The 22,824-nt window shown below is 54.0% G+C and overlaps 1 protein-coding gene across 1 annotated transcript; it reads right to left on the reverse strand.

Annotated features, from left to right (window-relative positions):
• Positions 1–2,110: 2,110 nt before the first annotated feature.
• LOC136148372 (putative serine protease 47) lies at positions 2,111–22,046 on the reverse strand. Its single transcript, XM_065907873.1, has 6 exons — positions 21,947–22,046; positions 14,418–14,669; positions 13,256–13,439; positions 11,546–11,823; positions 9,138–9,298; positions 2,111–2,458 (listed from the first exon to the last, which is right to left on the reverse strand). The coding sequence occupies exons 1-6, from the start codon at positions 22,044–22,046 to the stop codon at positions 2,111–2,113; spliced, it is 1,323 nt and encodes a 440-aa protein (XP_065763945.1).
• Positions 22,047–22,824: the final 778 nt, after the last annotated feature.

Consider the following 22,824-nt stretch of genomic DNA (forward strand, 5'->3'; position numbering starts at 1 on the left):
TTAGCAGATGACCAGATTTCTTTCCTAGATTCCCCTTCAGTAATCCTGTAAACAAACTGTGTGAACAAGATGAGGACTAGAGGAGGATCATGAGAAGTCCTGGAGCCTGCATGCAATGATTCTGACTCCATCTCAAGGATTAACTGAGATTACATCTCTCATTTCCCTAGTAGTTCAGCTGGTAGAGAAATTGTCTGCAATGAAGGAGACCCTGATTCGATTCCTGGGTCGGGAAGATCTGCTGGAGAAGGGAATGGCTACACCCTCCAGTATTCTGGCCTGAAGAATTCCATGGACTGTATAGTCCATGGGGTCGCAAAGAGTCGAACCCAACTGAGCGACTTTCACTTTTCCTTTAAAATGTTCATGATTGAGCAGAACCTCCAGAAGTGGTTTTTTGGGGGACATTGAGTTTACCATCTTCCCAGAGTGCTGGCACTCTGATTAAAGGCAACTTTCCTTTCTATCTGTTTGTAAGTTTGATTCTGTAAGTGGTAAGCAGTGGGCCTTGATTCAGCAATTCTGTAATGCCCCTTCTCTGTCGCTCAGCCTCAGCCTGACGTCCCCACAACCCAAGGTTTTACTCTTTGGTTGTAACTCAGTTCAGGGCACTATGTCCCTTCTGCACCTAAAAATGAGAGCAGGGAATGCAGCGCTCTTGCGTGCTGGGGGCCTGCAGGTGGTAGACATGAATGCGTATTTCTTTTCAAAAAATATTTATTTATTTGACTGCATTGCCTCTTGTTGCAGCATGGTAACTCTTAGCTGTGGCATGTGGGATCTAGTTTCCTGCCCAGGCATCAAACCCAGGAAGCTGGGGCAGTGAGTTTAGGACCCTGGGGGTGGGGGAGGGGACGTGGGGGAGGGGGAGGGACCCTGGGGGTGGGGGAGGGGACGTGGGGGTGGGTGAGGAATGGCTGGGAGTCTGAGCTAGGAGCAGAGGTGTGAGGACTGCCAGACTGGACCTCAGCTCGCAGCCTGACAAGGGCTTCCTCGTTCTGTCCCCAGCTCAGTCTCCTAGGTCCCCCACATTCAAGAGCCTCTTGTGCTGCGGGTTGGAACTCCCTTCTTCATGGCCTGGGTCATATGCTCCAGTTCAACTCAACTGTCCTGGACACTGGGGACTTCCCTCTAGCTCCACTGGGAGGAGGTCCTCCCTCCTCCAAACCTGGGGAGTGATGCTTCATTACTTTGAGAAAGATCCTTACTCCCCTGCACTACAGACACCTGACAAAATGTCTGACTTCCTGTTGCTAAGGGCTGAATTGTGTACCCCAAATTCTTATGTCGAGTCCTGACCTCCAGCACCTCAGAATGTGACTTTCTGCTGGCAGCACAGTCCAGCAGGTGGAATCTAGGCTCGTCACCCAGGGACTGAACCCATGCCCCCTGCAGTGGAAGCCTGGTGTCTTAACCACTGGACAACCAGAGGTCCCCAGAATGTGACTTTATTTGGAGTAGAGCTTTTAAAGAGATAATCACGTTAAGATGGGGTCACTAGGATGGACCGTATTCCAGTACGAATGGCACCCTTACAGAAGGGAAATGTGGACGCAAACGCAGAGGGAAGACGCTGTGAGCCACAGGCTGAAGACGGCCGTCTATGAGCCAGGTCAGAGGCCTCAGACTCCTGGGCTCCGGAACCGTGAGATGATCGATTCCTGTTGCCTACGCCCCATGGCCAGTGGTGTTTGTTACGGCAGCTGGAGCTGACTGATGCGCTTCCTCTGAGGCCTGTGCATCCCCACGGTGGGAGCCTCCCTGCTCTCCCCGCAGCTGGACTCCAGTGTCCCCACCCCGCCCTCCTCCTGCTGTGAGGTCCCAGCCACGCGCTGTTCCCTTGTCCGGGGACTCAGACGGCAGACCTCAAGTGAAGGGGAGCGCGCTGAGGGTCAGGAGGAGCAGCAGGGCCCCAGGACAGGATCAGGATGAGTCTTTCATTTGCTTTTATTTGGTTTTTCAAGCTTGTGTTGTGGGGGTCGCAGCTGGTGGACGGGGAAGCCAAGAAGGGACCCCTGAGAGCTAATGAGGCTGAGGGAGGGGAGGGGGAAGGTTCCAGTGAGCAGGCTGGGTCCTGAGACACACCGCTGCAGCTGAGGGGCTTGGGGGATCACCACAGGGCCTGTCTCAGGGCCCCGAGCAGGAACAACGCCAGGGGCCAGGTCTGTGGAGGCACGACGGCTGTGCCCTGCGTGGACGCGCCGGCAGCCCGCAGAGACTGGTGTGGAACCTGGGTCTGTGCAGGAGGGGACGTGGGCTCAGGGGGCGGTGTAAGGGCAGACGTGGGCTCAGGGTGCGGTGTGAGTCTCTGGATCTCATCGATCCAGTCGGTGAAGTAGGTGACGTTGGTGAAGATGCTGGGGTAGATGGGGTGTCGGCAGTCAAAGCCCCAGCTGGCCAGCCCCATCAGAACCCAGGAACTGGCGAAGTCACAGACCAGGGGGCCCCCGGAATCGCCCTAGGAAAGAAACGGGAGTTCAGGTGGGTGACCGAGCCAGTTCTGAGAAGACCAGGCAGCAGGGTGGGGCTTATGGGTCTCTGCCCTCCAGCCTCATTCTGTGAATTTCCGATCACCAACTTCCCATTGCAGATCAGCCCAATTAAGCCATGCAGGCAGGCACTGGAATCCTGCTTCAGGAAGTCCTGATTGACCCTCAGAACAATCACAGATCTATATCCACCAACATATGGATCCTAGGAAATGGCAACCCACTCCAGTACTCTTGCCCTGAAAATCCCATGGACAGAGGCTACAGTCCATGGGGGTGCAAAGAGTTGGACATGACTGAGCCACTTCACTTTCACATGCCCAGGGAGGGTGTGGTGGTCAGGACAAAGCACTGTCCAAGGCCGAGAAGGGACAGACAGCTGCAGGGTTTGAGCTCAAGAGGGCTGGTCTGAGAGTGGAACCTAGCCAGCCGAAGTTGCTGCAGACCTGGATCTTGCAAACTCTGAGCAGCACGTCCCCACCAAGGTCCTCCTCCTTTTTCACTCATTTAGTCAGTCCCTTAGTTTTCTCTCAACTTCTTGGTTGAGCATCTTCAGAAAGTGCCCATACCCAGGCCTGGGGGAGGCAGCCTGTATTGATCAGGGAGCGGCTGAGGGTCCCCTGAGAGCTGCTAGGAGCTATTGGAGTCCTGAAATGCTGTCAGGGCAGGACCACCTGGGTGGAAATCCTCTCTCTTCATCACCCAAAGGGAAGGGGTCATCCCTGGAGGCAGGGTGAGAGGAGCGGGATAGCTATGCTTCTGCCTTCCACACACTTGTCCAACACGCACGTCCAGCATCCAGGGCAGCTTCTGCCCTTGAGCACAGGGGTGAAATGTCAAGGTTCCTCCTTCACGGGGTTATCGTAAATAAGGCAACCAGCCTGCCATCGTCGTCAGACGTGACATGTGGAAGCCAGCCATGGAAGGGACAGGACAGGACGGGAAGGGCAGTTCATAGGGTGGAGACACGGAGCTTTCCCGAGCTGAGATTCCAAACAGGACAACCCAACTTTCTGATGCTGGCGCAGAGGGAGCAGGGAGTGCAGACGAGGAGAGGAGGGATGGCCAGGCGGGCGGGAGGAGGAGCAACGACACGTGGGAAGCGGGACGGGGAGACAGGACTCGGGTTCCCGGGGCCTTAGGGTGGGGGTGGGGTTGCCTCCCGTGGAGCACTTTCCAGCTCATGTGGAGCACCTGGCTTGCTCTGGTGCTGCGATCTGCGTTGTGTGGAGAAGGAACCTGTCTGGAGGCAGCTATAGGAGAGAAGGCGAGAGATTGTGGGTGGGGAGGGGCCAGGGTGGTGAGAAACAGTCAGATTTGGGACAGTATGTTGAAGGGGCAACAGGAACTGTCACAGCGGAGCCCGTCTCAGGAGGCTGTGCAGAGGGGAGGAACAGGCTAAGCCTGGAGCCCCGGGGCCTGCTGCGTTTAGCGGTGGGAGGGGAGGGGCCCAGGCGCAGAGTGGAGCAGCTGGCTGGCCCTGGGGCCCAGGAAATGGCGGTGAGGCTTGCCCAAGTGCCGAGTGAGAGGAGGGTTTGGAGCCACGGTGGCTTGGGCAAGGCAGGCTCCTGGGGACACTGGCCACGAGGCTCCGGGGGCCCTGGGCACACTCCTGGGCAGAGCGGGTTATCAGGGGTTAGGAGGGGTTAGGAGGGGTCCCCGGGGAAGGAGGCAGAGCCTGGGCAGCATGGGAGGGAGACTGCCCCCGCACGCTTATACGAGAGCTGCGAAAGCGGAGACAAGTATGCAGCAAGGGGGCCTCTGGGCACCCGGAACTCCAGGAAGGACTGGGCACAACGGGCCAGGAGGCTCAGGAGAGGCGGAAGATGCTGCTGGACTGGGAAGATGAACGGCACCCAGGCCAGAGAAACAGGAAGCAAGCTCTCCAGCTGAGAGGGAGGGGTGGGGGAAGCGGTGACTTGAGGGGAAGAGAAGGGTACATGGTGTGGCTTGCCCAAAGTAACCCTCAAAGACGGCCGTCCTCATCACTAGAACCTGGGGCTATGTTACCTTATGTGGCAAAAGGGACTCTGCAGCTGTGATGGAGTTGAGGATCAGGAAATAGGAAGATTATCCTGGATTATCTGGCTGGACACAACATAAACACAAAGGTACCCATGACGAAAGAGGGAGGCAGGAGGTCAGAGTCAGAGGAGATGTGATGACAGGAGCAGAGGGAGGAGCAATGTGACTTGGTGACGTGGCAAGGGGCCATGAGCCAAGGATTGCTGAGGACCTCTAAAAAGACAGAAAAAGCAAGAAAACATTTTCTCCTAGAGCCTCCAGAAGGAAGCAGCCAGGCCAACACCTTGACTTTAGACTCTGACGTCCAGAAATGTGAGATAATGCATTCTGTTGTCTGAGCCACCAATTTAAGGGGATGTCACCAAGGCACCAAGAAAGTCACACCAGGGGCTGCTTGGACATTGGGAATGTGCCATCATCTCCTCAGCTCTTCCCCTCTGGGGTCCCCACCTGGGGTGCCCTTGGCCCTCCCCACAGTGTACCCACCCTGAGCTGTTTAAGGCCAGGGGAAGGCCTGGTCCCTGTCTACCACAGGCCTCCAGGATTCGTGCAGATAAGCCTCATGGTTGCTGATATTATGGTGGAATCTGGGCCAGTCTGAGGGAGATGGGAAGGGCTCCAAAAGCCTCCTGCTCCCTGGGGAGCTCTCAGAAGGCAGAGGAAGCTCCAACACTAGTGTATACCATGCAAAGTGGGCTGTGGTTTGCAGTATTGAAGAGACAGAGCAAACCAAGGCTGTGTGTGTGTGTGTGTGTGTGTGCGTGTGGTGTATCGTGTGTATATGTGTTGGATGGGGCCAGGGCAGTGAATTCTACCTTGGGTGAGAGGACAGGTCTAAGACAGGCCCAGAACAGGTACAATCCTGAAAGAAGGAGACAGACCAGGCCAGGAGATTGAAAGCCAAGACTTGCTAAGTGCCTACTGAATGTCAGGCACAGTGTTAAACTTTCTATAGGGACCTTATTAAGAGGAGGCTGTTAGCAACACCATTTCATGGGTGAGGAAACTCAGCTAAGATCACAATCCCAGTAAACGACAGATTGAATACTGAAAGCAGGGCTCTCCTGCCCCATAGTCTGAGCACCGAATGCTTCTGTGGCCTCTCTCTCCTCAGACCTGTTTCTGGGTGCCCTGTGCAGGGGGTGGGGGGTACTTCCAGGGAGATAAGAGGGGCCTGGGTTTCAGGGTGGGGGCTGGAGCAGGCGATGAGGCAGGAGACGAGTTCAGACGGAGTGTCTCAGGGGAGCTGTGGTGACCGAAAGGGTGAGAGCGGGAGGAGGGGGTCATCTAACGCCTTGGCTCTCGGGGGTCCATCTCAGCGCCGCCCTCAGCCGGGAAGAAACGGGAGGAGGAGTGGGCTCAAGGGCACTGTGGACGTCCAGCAGGCACGCAGAGGGGGTTCCAGCCCTGGGCTCCGTGGGCAGGACCTCTGCAGGCTGGAAGGGAGGTCCGGGCTGACAGCGGATGGGGGCGCGGGGGACTGAGCCCTTCCTTTCACCTTCGGGAGCGGCTGACTCTGTGAGAAGCCCAGGCCAGGCCGGACAGCCAGGCCGCTCACACCGCTGGCTGTGGGCTGGGAACCTGCAAGGAGGGCAAGGGGCCCAGCTTCCCGCCTCTGGCCCAGCAGCCCCCGGGCCGACGTGAGAACAGCCGTCGGTGAGGCCATCCTGTGGGCCAGGGGCAGCTCCTCCCTCCTGTGGGCATCTCCTGGCGTGCCAAAGCGCATTTCCACAGACTGGCTAGCTCTGAAAACAGCAGAAACTGATCTCACAGTTCTAGAAGTCAGAAGTCTGAAGCCAACTATCTGTGTCTCTCCCTCTTTCTATAAGAAAACAAATCATTGGATTTAGAGCCCGCTCTAAATTCAGCAAGGTCTCATCTTGAGATTCTTATCAACCGTATCCGCAAAGACCTATTTCCAAATAAGGTCACATTCTGAGATTTAGAGGACACAAATTCAGGAGACAGCATCCAACGCACTACACCATCCTTGCAACAGTCCCATGACGGAGGCCTCCAAAGCCTGCGCTGTGGATGAGGACGCAGGCTGAGGGGAAACGAGCGCCCGAGGTCACGTGGTAGCGCGGTGGCTCAGCCCGGAGCCCTGACACTCCCTCCGCTCCACGACACCGTCTGTGGAAGCATCGGCACGGGATGCCAGCCTGGGAGCCTGGGCCCCGAGGATGACGCGGCGGCGGTCAGGTGGGGCTGGGGATCAGAACGCAGGGGCCCAGGCTGTGGCCCTTATTTCAGGGGCGCCTCCTTCCTTCTCCAGGCTTGTTTCCTCACCCATAAAGACGCCACAGAGAGCGGAGAAAAGCTTCACAGTCAAGCATCCAACAGTGGGACTCCCTTGGTGGCCCGGTGGTGATGAGTCTGCCTGCCAACGCAGAGGATGCAGGTCCAATCCCCGGTCAGAGGGCTGAGATCCCTCACCCACGAGGCAGCTAAGGCTGTGCGGCAACTGCCAGCCCACGCGCCGGAAGCGCGCACGCCTCCACGAAAGCGGAGCACACGCGCCCGGAAGCGCGCACGCCTCAAGGAAAGCAGAGCCCACGCGCCGGAAGCGCGCACGCCTCAAGGAAAGCAGAGCCCACGCGCCCGGAAGCGCGCACGCCTCAAGGAAAGCAGAGCCCACGCGCCCGGGAGCGCGCACGCCTCCACGAAAGCGGAGCCCACTTGCCGGAAGCGCGCACGCCTCCACGAAAGCGGAGCCCACACGCCCGGGGGCGCGCACGCCTCCATGAAAGCGGAGCCCACGCGCCGGAAGCGCGCACACCTCCACGAAAGCGGAGCCCACTTGCCGGAAGCGCGCACGCCTCAAGGAAAGCAGAGCCCACGCGCCCGGAAGCGCGCACGCCTCCACGAAAGCGGAGCCCACACGCCCGGAAGCGCGCACGCCTCCACGAAAGCGGAGCCCATGCGCCCGGAAGCGCGCACGCCTCCACGAAAGCGGAGCCCACTTGCCGGAAGCGCGCACGCCTCCACGAAAGCGGAGCCCACTTGCCGGAAGCGCGCACGCCTCAAGGAAAGCGGAGCCCACGCGCCCGGAAGCGCGCACGCCTCCACGAAAGCGGAGCCCACGCGCCCGGAAGCGCGCACGCCTCCACGAAAGCGCGCACGCCTCCACGAAAGCGGAGCCCACCTGCCGGAAGCGCGCACGCCTCCACGAAAGCGGCGCCCACCTGCCGGAAGCGCGCACGCCTCCACGAAAGCGGAGCCCACTTGCCGGAAGCGCGCACGCCTCAAGGAAAGCGGAGCCCACGCGCCCGGAAGCGCGCACGCCTCCACGAAAGCGGAGCCCACTTGCCGGAAGCGCGCACGCCTCAAGAAAAGCAGAGCCCACGCGCCCGGAAGCGCGCACGCCTCCACGAAAGCGGAGCCCACTTGCCGGAAGCGCGCACGCCTCCACGAAAGCGGAGCCCACGCGCCCGGAAGCGCGCACGCCTCCACGAAAGCGGAGCCCACGCGCCCGGAAGCGCGCACGCCTCAAGGAAAGCGAAGCCCATGCGCCCGGAAGCGCGCACGCCTCCACGAAAGCGGAGCCCACACGCGGTAGCGGGAAGCCTGCCCGTCGCGACTCACACCCAGCCAGCATGGCCGCAACAAACAGAGCGAAGCCAAAAACCCCACAAAACAAACGTCCCGCAGTAGACTGATATCCGGAATATGAAAAATACACAAGAGCCCCTAAAGGAAGAGACGGACAAACCAACCGAAAAATGAGAGGGGGGGAAAATCCTGAAAGGAAACGTTACAGAAAAATATGTCCAAAGATAAAAATATGTGAAAGTACATTCAGTTCGTCACTGGAAAAGTGAAAACCACAATAAGTTATTAAAATGAGAAAAGATGGAAAGTGCTAAGTACTGGTGAGGATATGAACTCTCATCCACTGCTCGAATGATTGGAAATGGTGAACCACTTTGGAGAAGTTTGGTAACATCTGCCAAAGTTTAATATACACACACCTTTTAATCCAATAATTCTACTCAAGGGTTTCTGTGAAATAGAAAATAAAATATTTGGAAGTGAAATGAAATGAAAAATTTGGAGAGTACTAAAATACGCATTAAAGTGTAACTGATCATAGGATTCAATGGACACAGGAGAGTCCTGTAGAGTAAGGAGACTGAACAGGTAACAGTATGGATGAGTCTCACAAACACGATGTTAAGACAAGAAAGACTGACAACTGGAAATAAACTCTACTTAGAGAACATTCAGAATCTGATCTAAGGTACTGAAGGTGAGGATGGTGGTTTCCGTTGGGTGTTGGTGAAAGGAAGGAGGTGTGAGTGGGGCCTCTGGGGTATTGATCACATGTTGCGTCACTATGTGAAAATTCATCCAACTTATGAAAAGAGCATGGGTGTATGTATGCTACACTTCAATAAAAACTTTAAAAATGCCTCAAGAATAGATGCCGTAGATGCCCTCATGTGCCAGGGGCTTAGGAAGGGGGTGGCCTCGGGGACACGGCCAAGGGATGGAGCCCAGGAAGATGCAGAGAGGAGGAAACGGGAAGCCCAGGGGTCCACAAAGAGAGCAGAGGACCACAGCGCCTCTCCAGAGAGACTGAGGCCCTGAGAACAGCAGGGAAACAGACAGGGCCTGACTCACGTGGCAGATGGACTTTCCTGCGGAGAAGTCCCCAGCACACAGCATGTCCTCATGCACAGAGAAGTTTTTGCCTTTCGCACGTCCATATAACATATTACAGAACTTGTTCTCAATGAAGCTCACCTTACCCTCCTGGAGATGGAAGGGTTCGAGCAGTGGTGCTGCGAGGATAAAGAGGAAATCAGGGAAGGATGCTGTAGCCTAGTTACAGAGCTCTGCCTTACCAGTCAGCACCAGCCCTCAGCTCGGGCCGTTCTCCACACAGCTGGGCGTTCCCTTGTTTCAGTCTTCTACCTATGCCTAGTAAGCCCTTCTGTGTTTCAAACTTTTCCAAACTCATTCTATTCCCTCCACCTCTTTCATAGCAACAGGTCACACTCCTGTTCCACAAAGGGAAAAGGCAAATCCCTCCAACACCTGCCACTCACTGGTGCTTAGCAACCATTCACCAACCGATCTACCCTTTCACAAACCATCCCATCCAGTCACCTTTTTATCATTAACCTTGCTTTCCATCCACTTGTTCCTCCATCCACCTACCTATCTTTCCTCATGTCCCATTCACCCACTCATCCTTCCATAAATTTGTCTATACACTCTTCTTTTCATCCATCTCTCGATTCTCCCCTCCAGCAATAGACTACTCACTCCATCTCTCTGCCCACCATCCTTTCACTCATTCGCCCAAACATCTTCCCTTCTACCCACTCGTTCTCCCACCTTGCCCCATCCGTTCTCTCATCCAATCACTGATTTATTCATCATTCAATTACTCATTTATTCCTCTGTCCTTGTGCTAAGTATCTTTTAACTAATGATACAGGGGAACGTCTTAGTTGGGGCAGACAGGGTAAATGAAGTAAATAAATAGCATTACCTTAGATCTAATAAGTTGTATAGAGGAAATAAAACAGGGAGATGTGCTATTAGGGGTGGCCTGTTTTAGCTTACATGTTCTAGTAAAACTCCGCAGAGGAGCAGCTGAGTTGCATATGTAAAGAAATGAGTCATGACAAGATTAGTTGGGAGAGGAAATGAGTCCAAGGAGATAGTCAAGGTGGAGAGCTGAGGTGGGAATGGCCTTGGCTTCGTCAAGGCAGGAGGGAGGCCTGCTGGCTGGGGTGGTGTGGGTGAGGGATGCAGCAGGAGATGAGAGAGAGGAATGGGCCTGAGAGCCAAGGCAGGGAGTTTCGACCTTATTTTAAGAAGAAATGAGAAGCACTGGGGGTAATGAGCAGGGAACTGGCATGACTCCTGCTCTGAAGCAAATGCTCAGACAGCTATTTGGAGAGTAACAGAGCACGCAGGATGGGAGCCGGGACCAGTCTGGAGTCCAGGGAGGAGGGGCCTGGGGGCAGCTTGGGATACCTACCAGGTGCCAGGCCCTGCCTGGGGCATGGGCTGGGATATCAGGGTCCCTGACCTCAAGGAGGAGCCTGTCTGTGTGTGTGTGTGTGAAGTGTGGTATGCATGTGTTGTATGTATGTGTGTGTGTGTGTGAAGTGTGGCATCGTGTGTTATGTGTGTGTGGTGTGAGAATTCTGGGACCTGCTTGTTTGTCCTATGATTATTGACTGTTAACTGACATACTAATAGGCAAGGACCAGGGATGCTGGAACATCCCACCCAATGAAGCAGCATCTGTTCAAAGTGCCTGGAGCACCTCTGTAGAGAAACACCATACCAAATTATCACCCTACAAATAATTACAAATAAATATTCTTTCCCTCCCTAATTTGGCATCATAAGCATTTTACCAAGTCATAAACACTCCTTTCTTCAGTGAAGGCTCTTGCTCATAAGTTTTGGTCTACTTTTCTCCTCTTTCAATCTTAAAAAATACAATTTGCCTAACAAGTCTACAAATTAGATAGAAAACCTGAGCTGGGAGAAAACCAAAGTGAGGTCTGGTGCATGAGACCCTCTAAGTCATAATCATTCTAAACTGATCAGGCAGGCTCAGGGATCAGAGGTCATACCTATATTTTCTTTCCACTTTTCCCAAGCACCTCCTATGCCACTGGGAAATCAGAGAGTTTGTCAGTGACCTGGAAGGAGTCAGGCCCCAACCAGGACCTTTGAGTTGGATCAAGCCATCTCAGATCTATGGTTGATTTAAACCTTGGAACCAAGAACCAGAAAGACTTCAAGAACTCAGATTCTTGATTCCAAAGTCAAAGATTCCCAGACTTCAGAGCTTTACACTTAGGGAACACCAAAGCTTTAGAATCGCACACTTTCAGAACTAGAAGTAGAGTGGTCCAGTCCTCTGGAAATGAAGCACAGTGGGCCAAGGGGACCTTTGCCTGGGGACCCCTCAGATGGAGACACACCTCCCTTCTTTGTTCCTGTCCTTCTCCCCTTCCTCCTCCTCCTCTCATCCCCCCAACTCCCCCACATCCTCTCACTTTCCTCGTTGAGCATCCCCCAGCCGGTTATCCAGCAGGACGAGTTCCTGGGGAGCTTCATGCCAGGGACTGGGAGGCAGGCAGGGACGATGGAGGAGGTGAAGTTCACAGGAGACAGCAGCTGCAACATGGCAATGTCACTCCCAAAGGGATGCAGCTTCTCGAAGTCTGGGTGCGTGATAATCCGGCTCACGGGTACCTCCCGGGTCTGAGGGCCATGCTGGTAGAGCTGGGTGCTCCCTAACAGAACCCGGTAGCTCTCCGGGGCTTTGGGTTTCCTGGAGAAGGAAAGGCACCTCGTCACCATCATCTCCAAGCGGGGATGCGCTCTCTGCCTGCATCCTCGTCTAACTGCCCGCGCCCCTCTGGGCCCCTCCACTCCTCGTCTCCCCATTTCTAATGTTCAGGAGCCCTTCTTTCCTGAGGCTGATTGATGCCCTGCTTACAGTTTCAGACATGTGGCTGGCGTCTCCATCACACACTAGAATTGCAGAAGCACTGAATCCTTGTTCTGGAAAGTTCCTCGGTGGGGTCATCAGATGAAGGCCTTTTGATTGTAGGCAGCAGGCATTCTGGCTCAGTCCCGGCTCTAACTTTACCCTTCCCGAGACGCCACACAACCCACCTTCTGGCCCCACACTCTTCCTTCCTGACCATCCCCTTTTTTCAACACCTACCTGCCGAAAGCCTGCTCCTCCACTGAGTTACAAGGACTTGCAAAAGATTCATTACATAAATGAGCCAATGAAGGCAGGAAACAGAACTTTGCCTTGTTCCCCCAACACAGGTGCTGAATCTCCCCCCACCCTCACCGTCTCCATGACCCATCTACTTGGAGACCCTCTCTCGTGTTCCCCTCATGCACCCTTCCCCTCCAGCAAGCCCTCCCTCTCCACAGCCCTTCTCGTGACCCCCACCCCACGTGCTCTGCCCTCCTCGTCCATGCTGGGCTTTCTCTTCTGACGGGATGGAGACATGGTGAGGTGGGATTTGCCACCCCTGATGCCACAGAGGGGCTTGCACGGAGCATGGCTCAGAGTGGGTGCCGACAGACCCTGAGCCCTGAAAGCTCCAGCGCCCAGACCTGGGCTGCGATGCCCGAGCTCCCTGGTGAGCCCCTTCCTCTGTTCAGAAGCCTGGCACCGAGCCAGCCCTGCGTGGCTGGGTGAATGAGACACCTGAGCAGCCCTGTCACTCTCCCAGCGAGCCCACCTCCCCTTATGAGCCTAGCTCATAACCACAACTCCTCAAAGGCACGCCAGGGCCTGCGACTCCTCCTGGGCACACAGTTTCGCAGGAGTAATAGGAAGAATCGCCCAGCTGCTGGCCACACATGCGGTCCCAGGCCCCCACCGAGAGTCTGACACCTGGAAATAGGGGGACACTGAGCGGAAGCTGTGATCTGAGACGGGTCCACGCCGCATGGCAGCGAGGATGGACACTGTCCGTCTCCTGAGGCTCACCTGTGCTGGGGACAGATACACGGGCCAAGGGTGGAGCATGCCCATGATCTGGGCAGGTGAGCGGGGAGGACAGTCCAGGTGCAGCGTACACAGGCCAAAGGCAGAACGACACGCCTCTGAAGGCACACACTGCCCAGAGGAGGGCCCAGAGGAGCTAACGTGGGACGCCCATCCCCCTTCTCTCCTCTTCCCCTGCATCCCCCTCCCCTGCCAGAGCCTGTGCTGGCAGCCTAGGAAGCAGACTCACTTGAGATAGCAGTGGGCGGTGGAAAGGAGCCAGCTGGAGTTGATGAGGACAGCTCCACAGACGTGCGAGCCCTGGGACTGCAGGCTGGCCTGCCATGGCCACTGGCCGGCCTCCACGTCCCGGCCGCCGTAGATCCTCCCCATCACCTTGGGTTTCCCGCACACTGTGGAGACTCCCCTGCCACCTGTAATAGAGACACTGGTGGTGCCCCAAATGTCACAACCAGGAAGGCCGCCCCGCTTCACAGATGGGAAAACCAAGGTCAGGCGTCCAGCGGCCTAGCCGAAAGGTCAGGCGTCCAGTGGCCTAGCCGAAAGGCCAGGACTCTGCTTCACCGGCCGCCACTGAGGACGGGAGGGCAGAGCACGACGCATCAAGCCCCGTGGGGTGACGACCCGGGGGCCTGGGGGGTGGGGCAAGGAGGGACCAGCTCACAGGAGCATCTCCAGGCAGATGAACATCCTTGAGCAAGGCTGCCAAGGGCTGCACACATCACAGACCTCATTTCCGTCACTAGCCACCTCAATGCCTTGTCTTGTAGATCAAAGAACTAAAGGTCTCGGAAGTTGCCAAGATTACCCTCTCAAGATCATGGCTTCCAAGGGCCTGTGTTCCCTCCACCTGACCCCGTGTCTCAGGGAGGGAGATTTGCAGGCAGAAGCTGTGGTGCTGCGTGATCTGGGGCAAGTCACAGCCCTCTCTGACTCTGCAGGAGTCTCCATTTCTAAAAGAAGAAGGAGTGGGCTAATGAGGACAGCCCTGGTTCCAGGACCCACGCCTGGCAGGGCAGGAGTGCGCCCAGGCCCCCCGAGACCGGGCATCCTGGTCCAGGGCCTGGGCTCCCAGGGCCGCGGTGAGGGGAGTGAGACCCCTGGGCCCTGGACTCAGGCCCGTTCACGCAGGAGACCTAGCGCTTTCCTCCACCCAGCCTCCAGCCTCCGCACCAGACCCTGCTGGTCCCCACTCCCTCGCCCCACAAAGGGACTGGGTCGTCTCCCAGCCCACGGCCTCACAGAGGAGGGCCTGACCCACCTGTGTGGAGGGGACCCCTGCGCTGCCTGGCTGGAGGGAAGGGCAGAGAGACGATGAGACTGAGCGACTCACGGGCCCTGGTCACGCGCCCCCCTCAGGCCCTGCAGCCCGAACGGAGGCCCCGACGCACCTGCGGCTCCCGGGGCCAACCGCTGGGCTCGCCAGGTCGGGGCGCCGCCCCCCAACGCTCCGCCGTCGCCTGCAGCCGGGCCGGGGGCGGCCGCGGCTGGGGACCCTCGCAGCTCCAGGGCGGCCACGTCCAGCAGCAGCAGCCAGAGAAGAGCCGCGGGCTGGCCCGGGCCGCGGGGGGTGCCCGCCGCCCCGCGCATTGCCGGCGTTGCTGACCCGGCCCCGCCCACCCGGCTCTGGTCCCGCCCACCCGCTGTGGCCCCGCCCCACCTGCTCTGGCCCCGCCCACCCGCTCTGGCCCCGCCCCAGACCCACGCCTAACCCTAACCCTAACCCTAACCCTAACCCTAACAACTCTGCTTCAACACGACTTTTAAACCGTGAAGTTCACTTATACAAAGGACACGTCAATGATTTTCAGTAAGTGTTTTAAAAATTTATTGATTTATACTTAAATAAACCTTTTCGTTTAGAATGGTTTTAGATGTATGGAAAAACTGCAGTGATCATACAAAGAGTTCTAATGTTCCTCCTCACCCTGTTTCGCCTAATGATAAGATCTTTGGATTGCCCTCACACATTTGCCACAACTAGCGAGCCAATACTGATACCTTAGTATTAACCTAAGTCCATTCTTTCTTTCTTTCTTTTTTTAATCTTTTAAGTTTAAGGTACATAGCATAGTGATTTGGAGAAGGAAATGGCAGCCCACTCCAGTGTTCTTGCCTGGAGAATCCCAGGGACAGAGGAGCCTGCTGGGCTGCCGTCTATGGGGTCACACAGGGTCGGACACGACTGAAGCGACTTGGCAGCAGCAGCAGCAGAGTGATTTGCCTTACATGCATCATGAAATGGTCACCACGATAAATTTAGTGAACCCACATAGGTACAGAATTAAAGAAATAGGAAAAAAAAATGTGTCTCCCAGTGAGAACTCAAGATTTACTTTAACAAGTTTCCTGTATCATATAGAGCAGTATTAATTATATTTATCGTGTTGTATATTACCTTCCTAGTACTTATAACCAGAAGTTTGTTTCTTTGACTATAGCTATCTAATTCCTACCTCCCCATTCCTGGCTTCTTGTAACCACAAATTTGAGATCTCTTTTTCTGTGAATTTGTTTGTTTTTGAAGTATAATTGACCTACAATGCTGTTCGTTGCTGTTACACAACATAGTGATTGGATATTTCCACACATATCAAAATAATAGGAATAGTTATGATATGTCACCGTACAAAGACATTACATGGTTATTCACTATATTCCGCACAGTGTACATTTCTTACCCATTTCACACTCATTTATTTGGCAATTGGAACTTAAAAATATATGTATTTATTTATTTATTTTGGCTCCCTTGGGTCTTGTTGCTCCACGAGGGGTTTGTCTAGTTGTGGAGAGCGGGGAGTAGGTACTCTTTATTGTGGTGTGCAGGCTTCTCGTTGCTGTGGCTTCTCTCGTGGAGCACATTTTCCAGGGCGTGGAGGCTTCAGTAATTGAGGTGCACTGGCTTAGTTGCCTCATAGCACATGTTGTCTTCCTGGATCAGGAATCGAACACGTGTCCCCTGCGTTGGCAGGCAGATTCTTAATCACTGGACCGCCACGGAATTCTTGCCATGGGAACTCTGTACCTCAATCTCCCTCAGCTTTTGCTTTCTTCACCCCCCCGCCCCAATCCTCTCCCTTCTGCTATTCTCTTTGTCTATAACTCTGTTTGTTTTGTTATGTTTGTTCATTTATCTTTTAGATTCCAAAAGAAGTGTAATCATACAGTACTTGTCTGTCTGACCTGTATCACTTAGCATGATAGTTTCTGGGCTTCCCAGGTGATGCTAGTGGTAAAGAACCCACCTGCCAATGCAGGAGACATAAAACAAGCAAGTTCTAACTCTGGGTGGGGATGATCCCCTGGAGGAGGGCGTGGCGATTCGCCCCCAGCTGCCCCAGCCCAGTGTTCTTGCCTCGAGAATCCCATTTACAGAGAAGGCTGGTGTGCTTCTGTGCTCAGCTTTCTTTATGGTCCAACTCTCATATCCACACACGACCACTGGAGAAACCATAGCCTTGACTAGATGGACCTTTGTTGGCAAAGTAATGTCTCTGCTTTTTAATGTGCTGTCTAGGTTGGCCATAACTTTTCTTCCAAGGGGCAAGGGACTTTTAAGTTCATGACTGCAGTCACCATCTGCAGTGATTTTGGAGCCCCAAGTAAATAAAGTCTCTCACTGTTTCCATTGTTTCCCCATCTATTTGCCATGAAGTAATGGGACCGGATGCCATGATTTTAGTTTTCTGAATGTTGAGTTTTAGCCAGCTCTTTCACTCTCCTCTTTGACTTTCATCAAGAGGCTCTTTAGTTCTTTGCTTTCTGCCATAAGGGTGATGTCATCTGCATATCTGAGGTTATTGATATTTCTCCCGGCAATCTTGATTCTGGCTTATGCTTCATCCAGCCCTGCATTTCACATGATGTACTTTGCATATAGTTAAATAAGCAATATGTTTGAATGGACCCTCCTCTTTCTGAATCATTGCATTGTTCCTAACAGGTGGGTGAAAGAATTCCCATCAGCGTCGGGGATCCTCAGCAGAAATCATGCGTGTGGATAGAGGGGTGTCTGCAGCTTACGCTGGTGGGCACTCCTTCACCATCTGTGTGGTCCTAGCACTTGGGCCCCTAGAAGGGTGGGTCTGGTGGGCAGATGGCGTGCAGAGGAGAACCTTCAGAGGTGTGGTGTTGGTGTAGTAGGCAGCAGTCAAAAGTCATGGTGCTTCGTGGGTAAGAGGCCAGATAACCAAGTGCTCTCTCAGGAAAAGGCCCTGAGAGTCGGCTGGACAGCTCCAGGTGTTGCTGGCTATTCTGTGGCACAGCTGATGGGCAAGGGCAACTCCACACTGGGTCCAGGTGGTGAAAGTCTACAAAGTCTTGTGTCCCTGAACCCAACTGCCCCAGGAGCCATGGCGACTATTGAGTATCAGTCTGGTCAGCTGTATCACTAGGTCTCAACCAACCTGTGTGTGTATCCTCAGTCGTGTCTGACTCTTTGCGACCTCGTGGACTGCATCCTGCCAGGCTCCTCTGTCCACGGGATTTACCAGGCAAGAATACGGCAGTGTGTTTTCATTTCCTCCTTCAGGGGATCTTCCTCACCCAGGGATCGAGCTCAGGGATCCAGGGATCAAACTCAGGGATCCAGGGATCAACCTGCACTGCAGGTGGATTCTTTCTTTTAAGGCACCAGGGAAGGCCTTCAACCAGTCTAGCTCCATGGAAACCTAACTTCTCAGGGATACACAGGACCTCTGGGGATCAGTGAACTGACAAGGATGAAGGTGGATGTTTTGCAGAAAGTTTTCAGTTTCATCTCAGGTTCAAAGAATTTGTTAACAAAATAAGCCACTTGTTATACACAAATAAGTAATACCAAAATTTATTAGAGAATTATCTAGCTTTCTTTCAATATACTAATGTTAAAAGAAAAGAGAAATAGAAAGAGCAGAGGATACATCACTGAATTGGGTTTTGACCAACATCCAGAATTAAACAGCATGGGGAAATCCCCTGACACAGCATTTCTGGAGTCCCAGTTGGGAAAAGTTCCCAGCAATGCATCTGCTTCATGAGTGAGATTTCAAATATTGCAGTTTGGGATTCCAGTTTATAATCCCAGGATGCAAACTGATACCGTCATCAATCTGAGCAGTTTCAGCTAGGTTTCATGCTAATGCTATTTGTTTGTCATGTAAAACTTGGAATATTGTTAAGCCTGGGGCTTGGTTGGCCAGTGTCCCTCTGGGGGCTCAACAATTTCAAGACTTGTCTCCTGTCTTGCCTATGGTTCTGCAAAGCTTGCACTCTCAGTAGGCAATCAAGGCACTCAAGTCAGGGCTGTGTCCAGGCAAGTTAAAAGCAAGGTCAGAGGCCTGATCTGTTTTGTCTCTGTGCCTGATCAAGACTATTTATTTAATTTACCTAATACTGGGGAGGTTTTGTCCCTGAGAGAGAGCATTAAGGACTGAGAATCGGAGAGTCTGGGGAGTCCTGCTCTGAGGACATACAACTCTGATGTTCTCATATCCTTTAGACATGTTCTCTATTCTTTTCTGAAGGCTTAGGATTCTTCTAGCAGTGGGAAGCTCATCTCGGTTTCATGTTTCCCTGATAGGATGTAGTGACCCATTTTTTAAAAAACTACTCAACAGGAATTTGGCAACAAGGAGCTCATGATCTGAGCCATAGTCAGCTCCTGGTATTGTTTTTGCTGACTGTATAGCGCTTCTCCATCTTTGGCTGCAAAGAATATAATCAATCTGATTTCGATATTGACTATCTGGTGATGGCCATGTGTAGAGTCTTAAATTCAGACCTAAATTGAAGAAAGGAGGGAAAACCACTAGACCATTCAGGTATGACCTAAATCAAATCTCTTATGATTATACAGTAGAAGTGAGAAATAGATTTAAGGGATTAGATCTGATAGACAAAGAGCCTGATGAAGTATGGATGGAGGTTTGTGACATTGCACAGGAGACAGGGATCAAGAAAATCCCAAAGAGAAAGAAATGCAAAAAACAAAAATGGCTGTCTGAGGAGGCCTTACAAATAGCTGTGAAAAGAAGAGAAGTGAAAAGCAAAGAAGAAAAGGAAAGATATACCCATTCGAATGCAGAGTTCCAAAGAATAGCAAGGAGAGATAAGAAAGCTTTCCTCAGTGATCAGTGCAAAGAAATAGAGGAAAACAATAGAATGGGAAAGACTAGAGATCTCTTCAAGAAAATTAGAGATACCAAGGGAACATTTCATACAAAGATGGGCTCAATAAAGGACAGAAATGGTAGGGACCTAACAGAAGCAGAAGATATTAAGAAGAGGTGGCAAGAATACACAGAAGAACTGTACAAAAAAGATCTTCACGATCCAGATAATCACGATGGTATGGTCACTCATCTAGAGCCAGACATCCTGGAATGTGAAGTCAAGTGGGCCTTAGAAAGCATCACTACGAGCAAAGCTAGTGGAGGTGATGGAATTCCAGTTGAGCTATTTCAAATCCTGAAAGATGATGCTGTGAAAGTGCTGCATTCAATATGCCAGCAAATTTAGAAAACTCAGCAGTGGCCACAGGACTGGAAAAGGTCAGTTTTCATTCCATTCCCAAAGAAAGGCAATGCCAAAGAATGTTCAAACTACCACACAATTGCACTCATCTCACATGCTAGCAAATTAATGCTCAAAATTCTCCAAGCCAGGCTTCAACAATATGTGAACTGTGAACTTCCAGATGTTCAAGCTGGACTTAGAAAAAGGCAGAGGAACCAGAGATCAAATTGCAAACATCCATTGGATTATCAAAAAAGCAAGAGCATTCCAGAAAAACATCTATTTCTTTTTACTGACTGTGTGGATCACCACAAACTGTGGAAAAGTCTTAAAGAGAAGGGAATACCAGACCACCTGACCACTTGAGAAATCTGTATGCAGGTCAGGAAGCAACAGTTAGAATTGGACATGGAACAACAGACTGGTTCCAAATAGGATAAGGAGTTGGTGATGGACAGGGAGGCCTGGCGTGCTGTGATTCATGGGGTCAAAAAGAGTCGGACACGACTGAGCGACTGAACTGAACTGAAGCCATGGACAGAGCTGAAGCTAATGAAGATCTGTGGGGGAAAGACTTTGGCAGATCTGCTCCTGGAACACCATGGCTCCCCTGTTCAGAGGCAATGGTTACAAAGGACAGAGGGCATGAGCATCTCCCCAAGCAGAGAACGCCACTTAGGGCAATGCTGAGGGTGTCTGGATGTCTGGAGCTCGGTCCTAAATGGTGCCCATTTGGGGCAATGCTGAGGGTGTCTGGATGTCTGGAGCTCTGTCCTCAATGGTGCCCGCTTAGGGCAATGCTGAGGGTGTCTGGATGTCTGGAGCTCTGGGAGCGGGGCTGGGGCCGGGCACCATCCCTGGTCCTTCTTCTGTGCTGTCTCTTTGTTACCTGGCATCAGACCCCCATGAAGGACGGGTCAGCGGGTGGGGACTCAGATCCTAAGGATCACCTGCGAGGTGTGTGCGGGGGAGGCCTCAGGAGAGGCTCTGTGGGATGCGCTGAGTGGTCTCTGGGTGAGATTTCTCAGAGTGGGCATGTGGGAGGTCCCCGGGTGGGGACAGTGTGGGTCTCTGTGGGGACTCGGTGAGGGGACCTCCGTTGGTGGCTGTCCTGCCCCTTAGAAGAGACGGGCACAGGATTTCCCTTCTGCTTTCCTGCTGTTCTGCTGGTGGCCCTCCGGGTCACTTCTCCGCACAGGTGTCTTCGGGGTCAGCACCCCCCCAGCACTCCCCCCTCGATGCCCCTGGGGGGACCAGGCAGCCCCAGGCTCAGAGTCTCTGCCTGTGCCGGCCTCTCCCCTGAGCTCTGGAGGCCTCTGTGCCCTGAGTCCCAGCCGCTCCCTGAGACCCTGTCTGAGCCCCCACTGCGGCGCCCACCCTGAGGGATGCGGCCCAGAGGCAAGACCTGGCCCCAGGTCAGACCTCAGCACAGCAGGCCTGCACGCCGCCATGCAGACCTGGAGCTGGTCCCGTGTGTGGGGGTCCTAGCAGGCGTGGGGCAGGCCCATTCCAGCTGTCACGCGGATCAGGGCCCCTCCGGGAGCTGGTCCCTCCACCCCATTAGTGACTCTGACACAGCCCCGAATCGCTCTAGAGAATTGCTCTTGTCTCCCTGCTTTCCAGGGCTTCCCTGGGGCTCAGGTGGGAAAGAATCTGCCTGCAATTCAGGAGACCTGATTCGATACCTGGGTCGGGAAGATCCTTTGGAGAAGGGAATGGCTACCCACTGCAATACTCTTGTCTGGAAAATTACACGGACAGAGGAGCCTGCAGCTACCGTCCATGCGGTCTCAAAGAGCTGGGCATGCCTGAGTGACTGACACTTTCCTGTGTAGATGGGTCCTGGGGAAGAAAGCTGACTGCACCCTCTCCACAGGTCACTTCCCGCTCACTGGGTGACACGTCCTGCTGCTGGCTTCCTCCCTGTCTGGGCTCCGGGCTGAGCAAGCTGATGACAGCTGAGACTTGCTATGACTCTAGCAGAGCCCCTGGGCCTGTTGAGTCCCACCTGTCCTCCGGGAGCCTCCTTGGGCCACATGCATGCATAGGTAGAGGTCCTAGACTGTGAGTCTGTCCCAAGCTCCCAGCCCTGTGCAAGCCGATTAACTGCACTCTGGAGAGGTGGAGATTGCCTGCTTGGAGGCTCTGCTGCTTCTGAGGGCCTGGCCCTCTGTCCGGGGGTCCAGGTGGCCTCCCTCTGTCTGGGCTCTGGGAGCTGGAGTAGAGGGGGGACTCTGGGACGGGGACGCCAGGAGCCAACGGCCCCCGAGCTTCTTTCCTCTGGGCCTGGAGGTGCTGGTGGGACGCCAGGGGCTCCTGGGTCACTGCATCATCTATGGGCACCTCTGCCCCCTGCCTCCTTTCCCCGCGTCCGACACTAGAGGCGCAGTGTCCCACCTCAGACAGTGAGGGGACTGCTCACCAAGACATGCCCCTGGCCATTCCGTGGCAGAGGCGGGGACTATGAGCAGGGCTGTCCTCTTCTCCAGGGCAGGGGTGGACCAGCCCTCCGGGGCCTCCATGCACCATACTGCAACCCTCAGAGCTGAGAGAGTGTGGTCCCCGTTCTCACCCCTGCCCAAGAGCAGGAGAAAAACAGAGGAAGGGTGACAGGCCTGGCCCATCTCATTACAGCTCCATCTGGGAGAGGAGGGGCTTCCAGGACAGCGCCATCTAATCCCACCATGGCACGGCGAGAATCTCCCACCCCGGACTCGGCCAGCGCTGCCCCAGACTCCCCTCCTTATTCTGGCATGTGAATAGTCTGTGACACTTCTGAGCCTGGGGCGAGTGTCAGCGTCTGCAAACTCCTCCCCTGCAGGCTCACAAGTTCAAGGTAGAGAAGCGGGGGACAGAGGTGCGTCCTGAGAAGAGGGAGGTCTTTGGGGTTAGTTTCCCGCGACACGTCCTGATGCTGTGGCTTGTTCCTGTAATGCTGGTGTGACGGATGCCGAGGTGCAGGAGGGAATTGAGTGCTGGCGAGTATCCATGCTGGGGTTCGCTTTCCTTCCGTGACCCCGTCCCATATGGAAGTCAGAGCATGCGCCTGGGAAGAGTGGCCCCTGATCCGTTTCCTTCCCCCGAGCAGGGCACAGACAGAGCACCATTTCTCAGCAGAAAAAAAACCATTTATTTCAGGAAACTAGGAAGAAGCTTAGCACACAGAGGATCTGCTAACACGAGAGGAAAAAGGTGTCATATGCACAGTATGCATTTTTTTCTTGGAGAAGAGTTTTCCTTTCAGGAAAGCTGTGACAAGCATGTTCTGATTGACCAGAAGAGGTGTATTTCTGAAGAAGA

This window comes from Muntiacus reevesi, chromosome 17, assembly GCF_963930625.1.
Source record: "Muntiacus reevesi chromosome 17, mMunRee1.1, whole genome shotgun sequence".
NCBI lineage: Eukaryota > Metazoa > Chordata > Mammalia > Artiodactyla > Cervidae > Muntiacus > Muntiacus reevesi.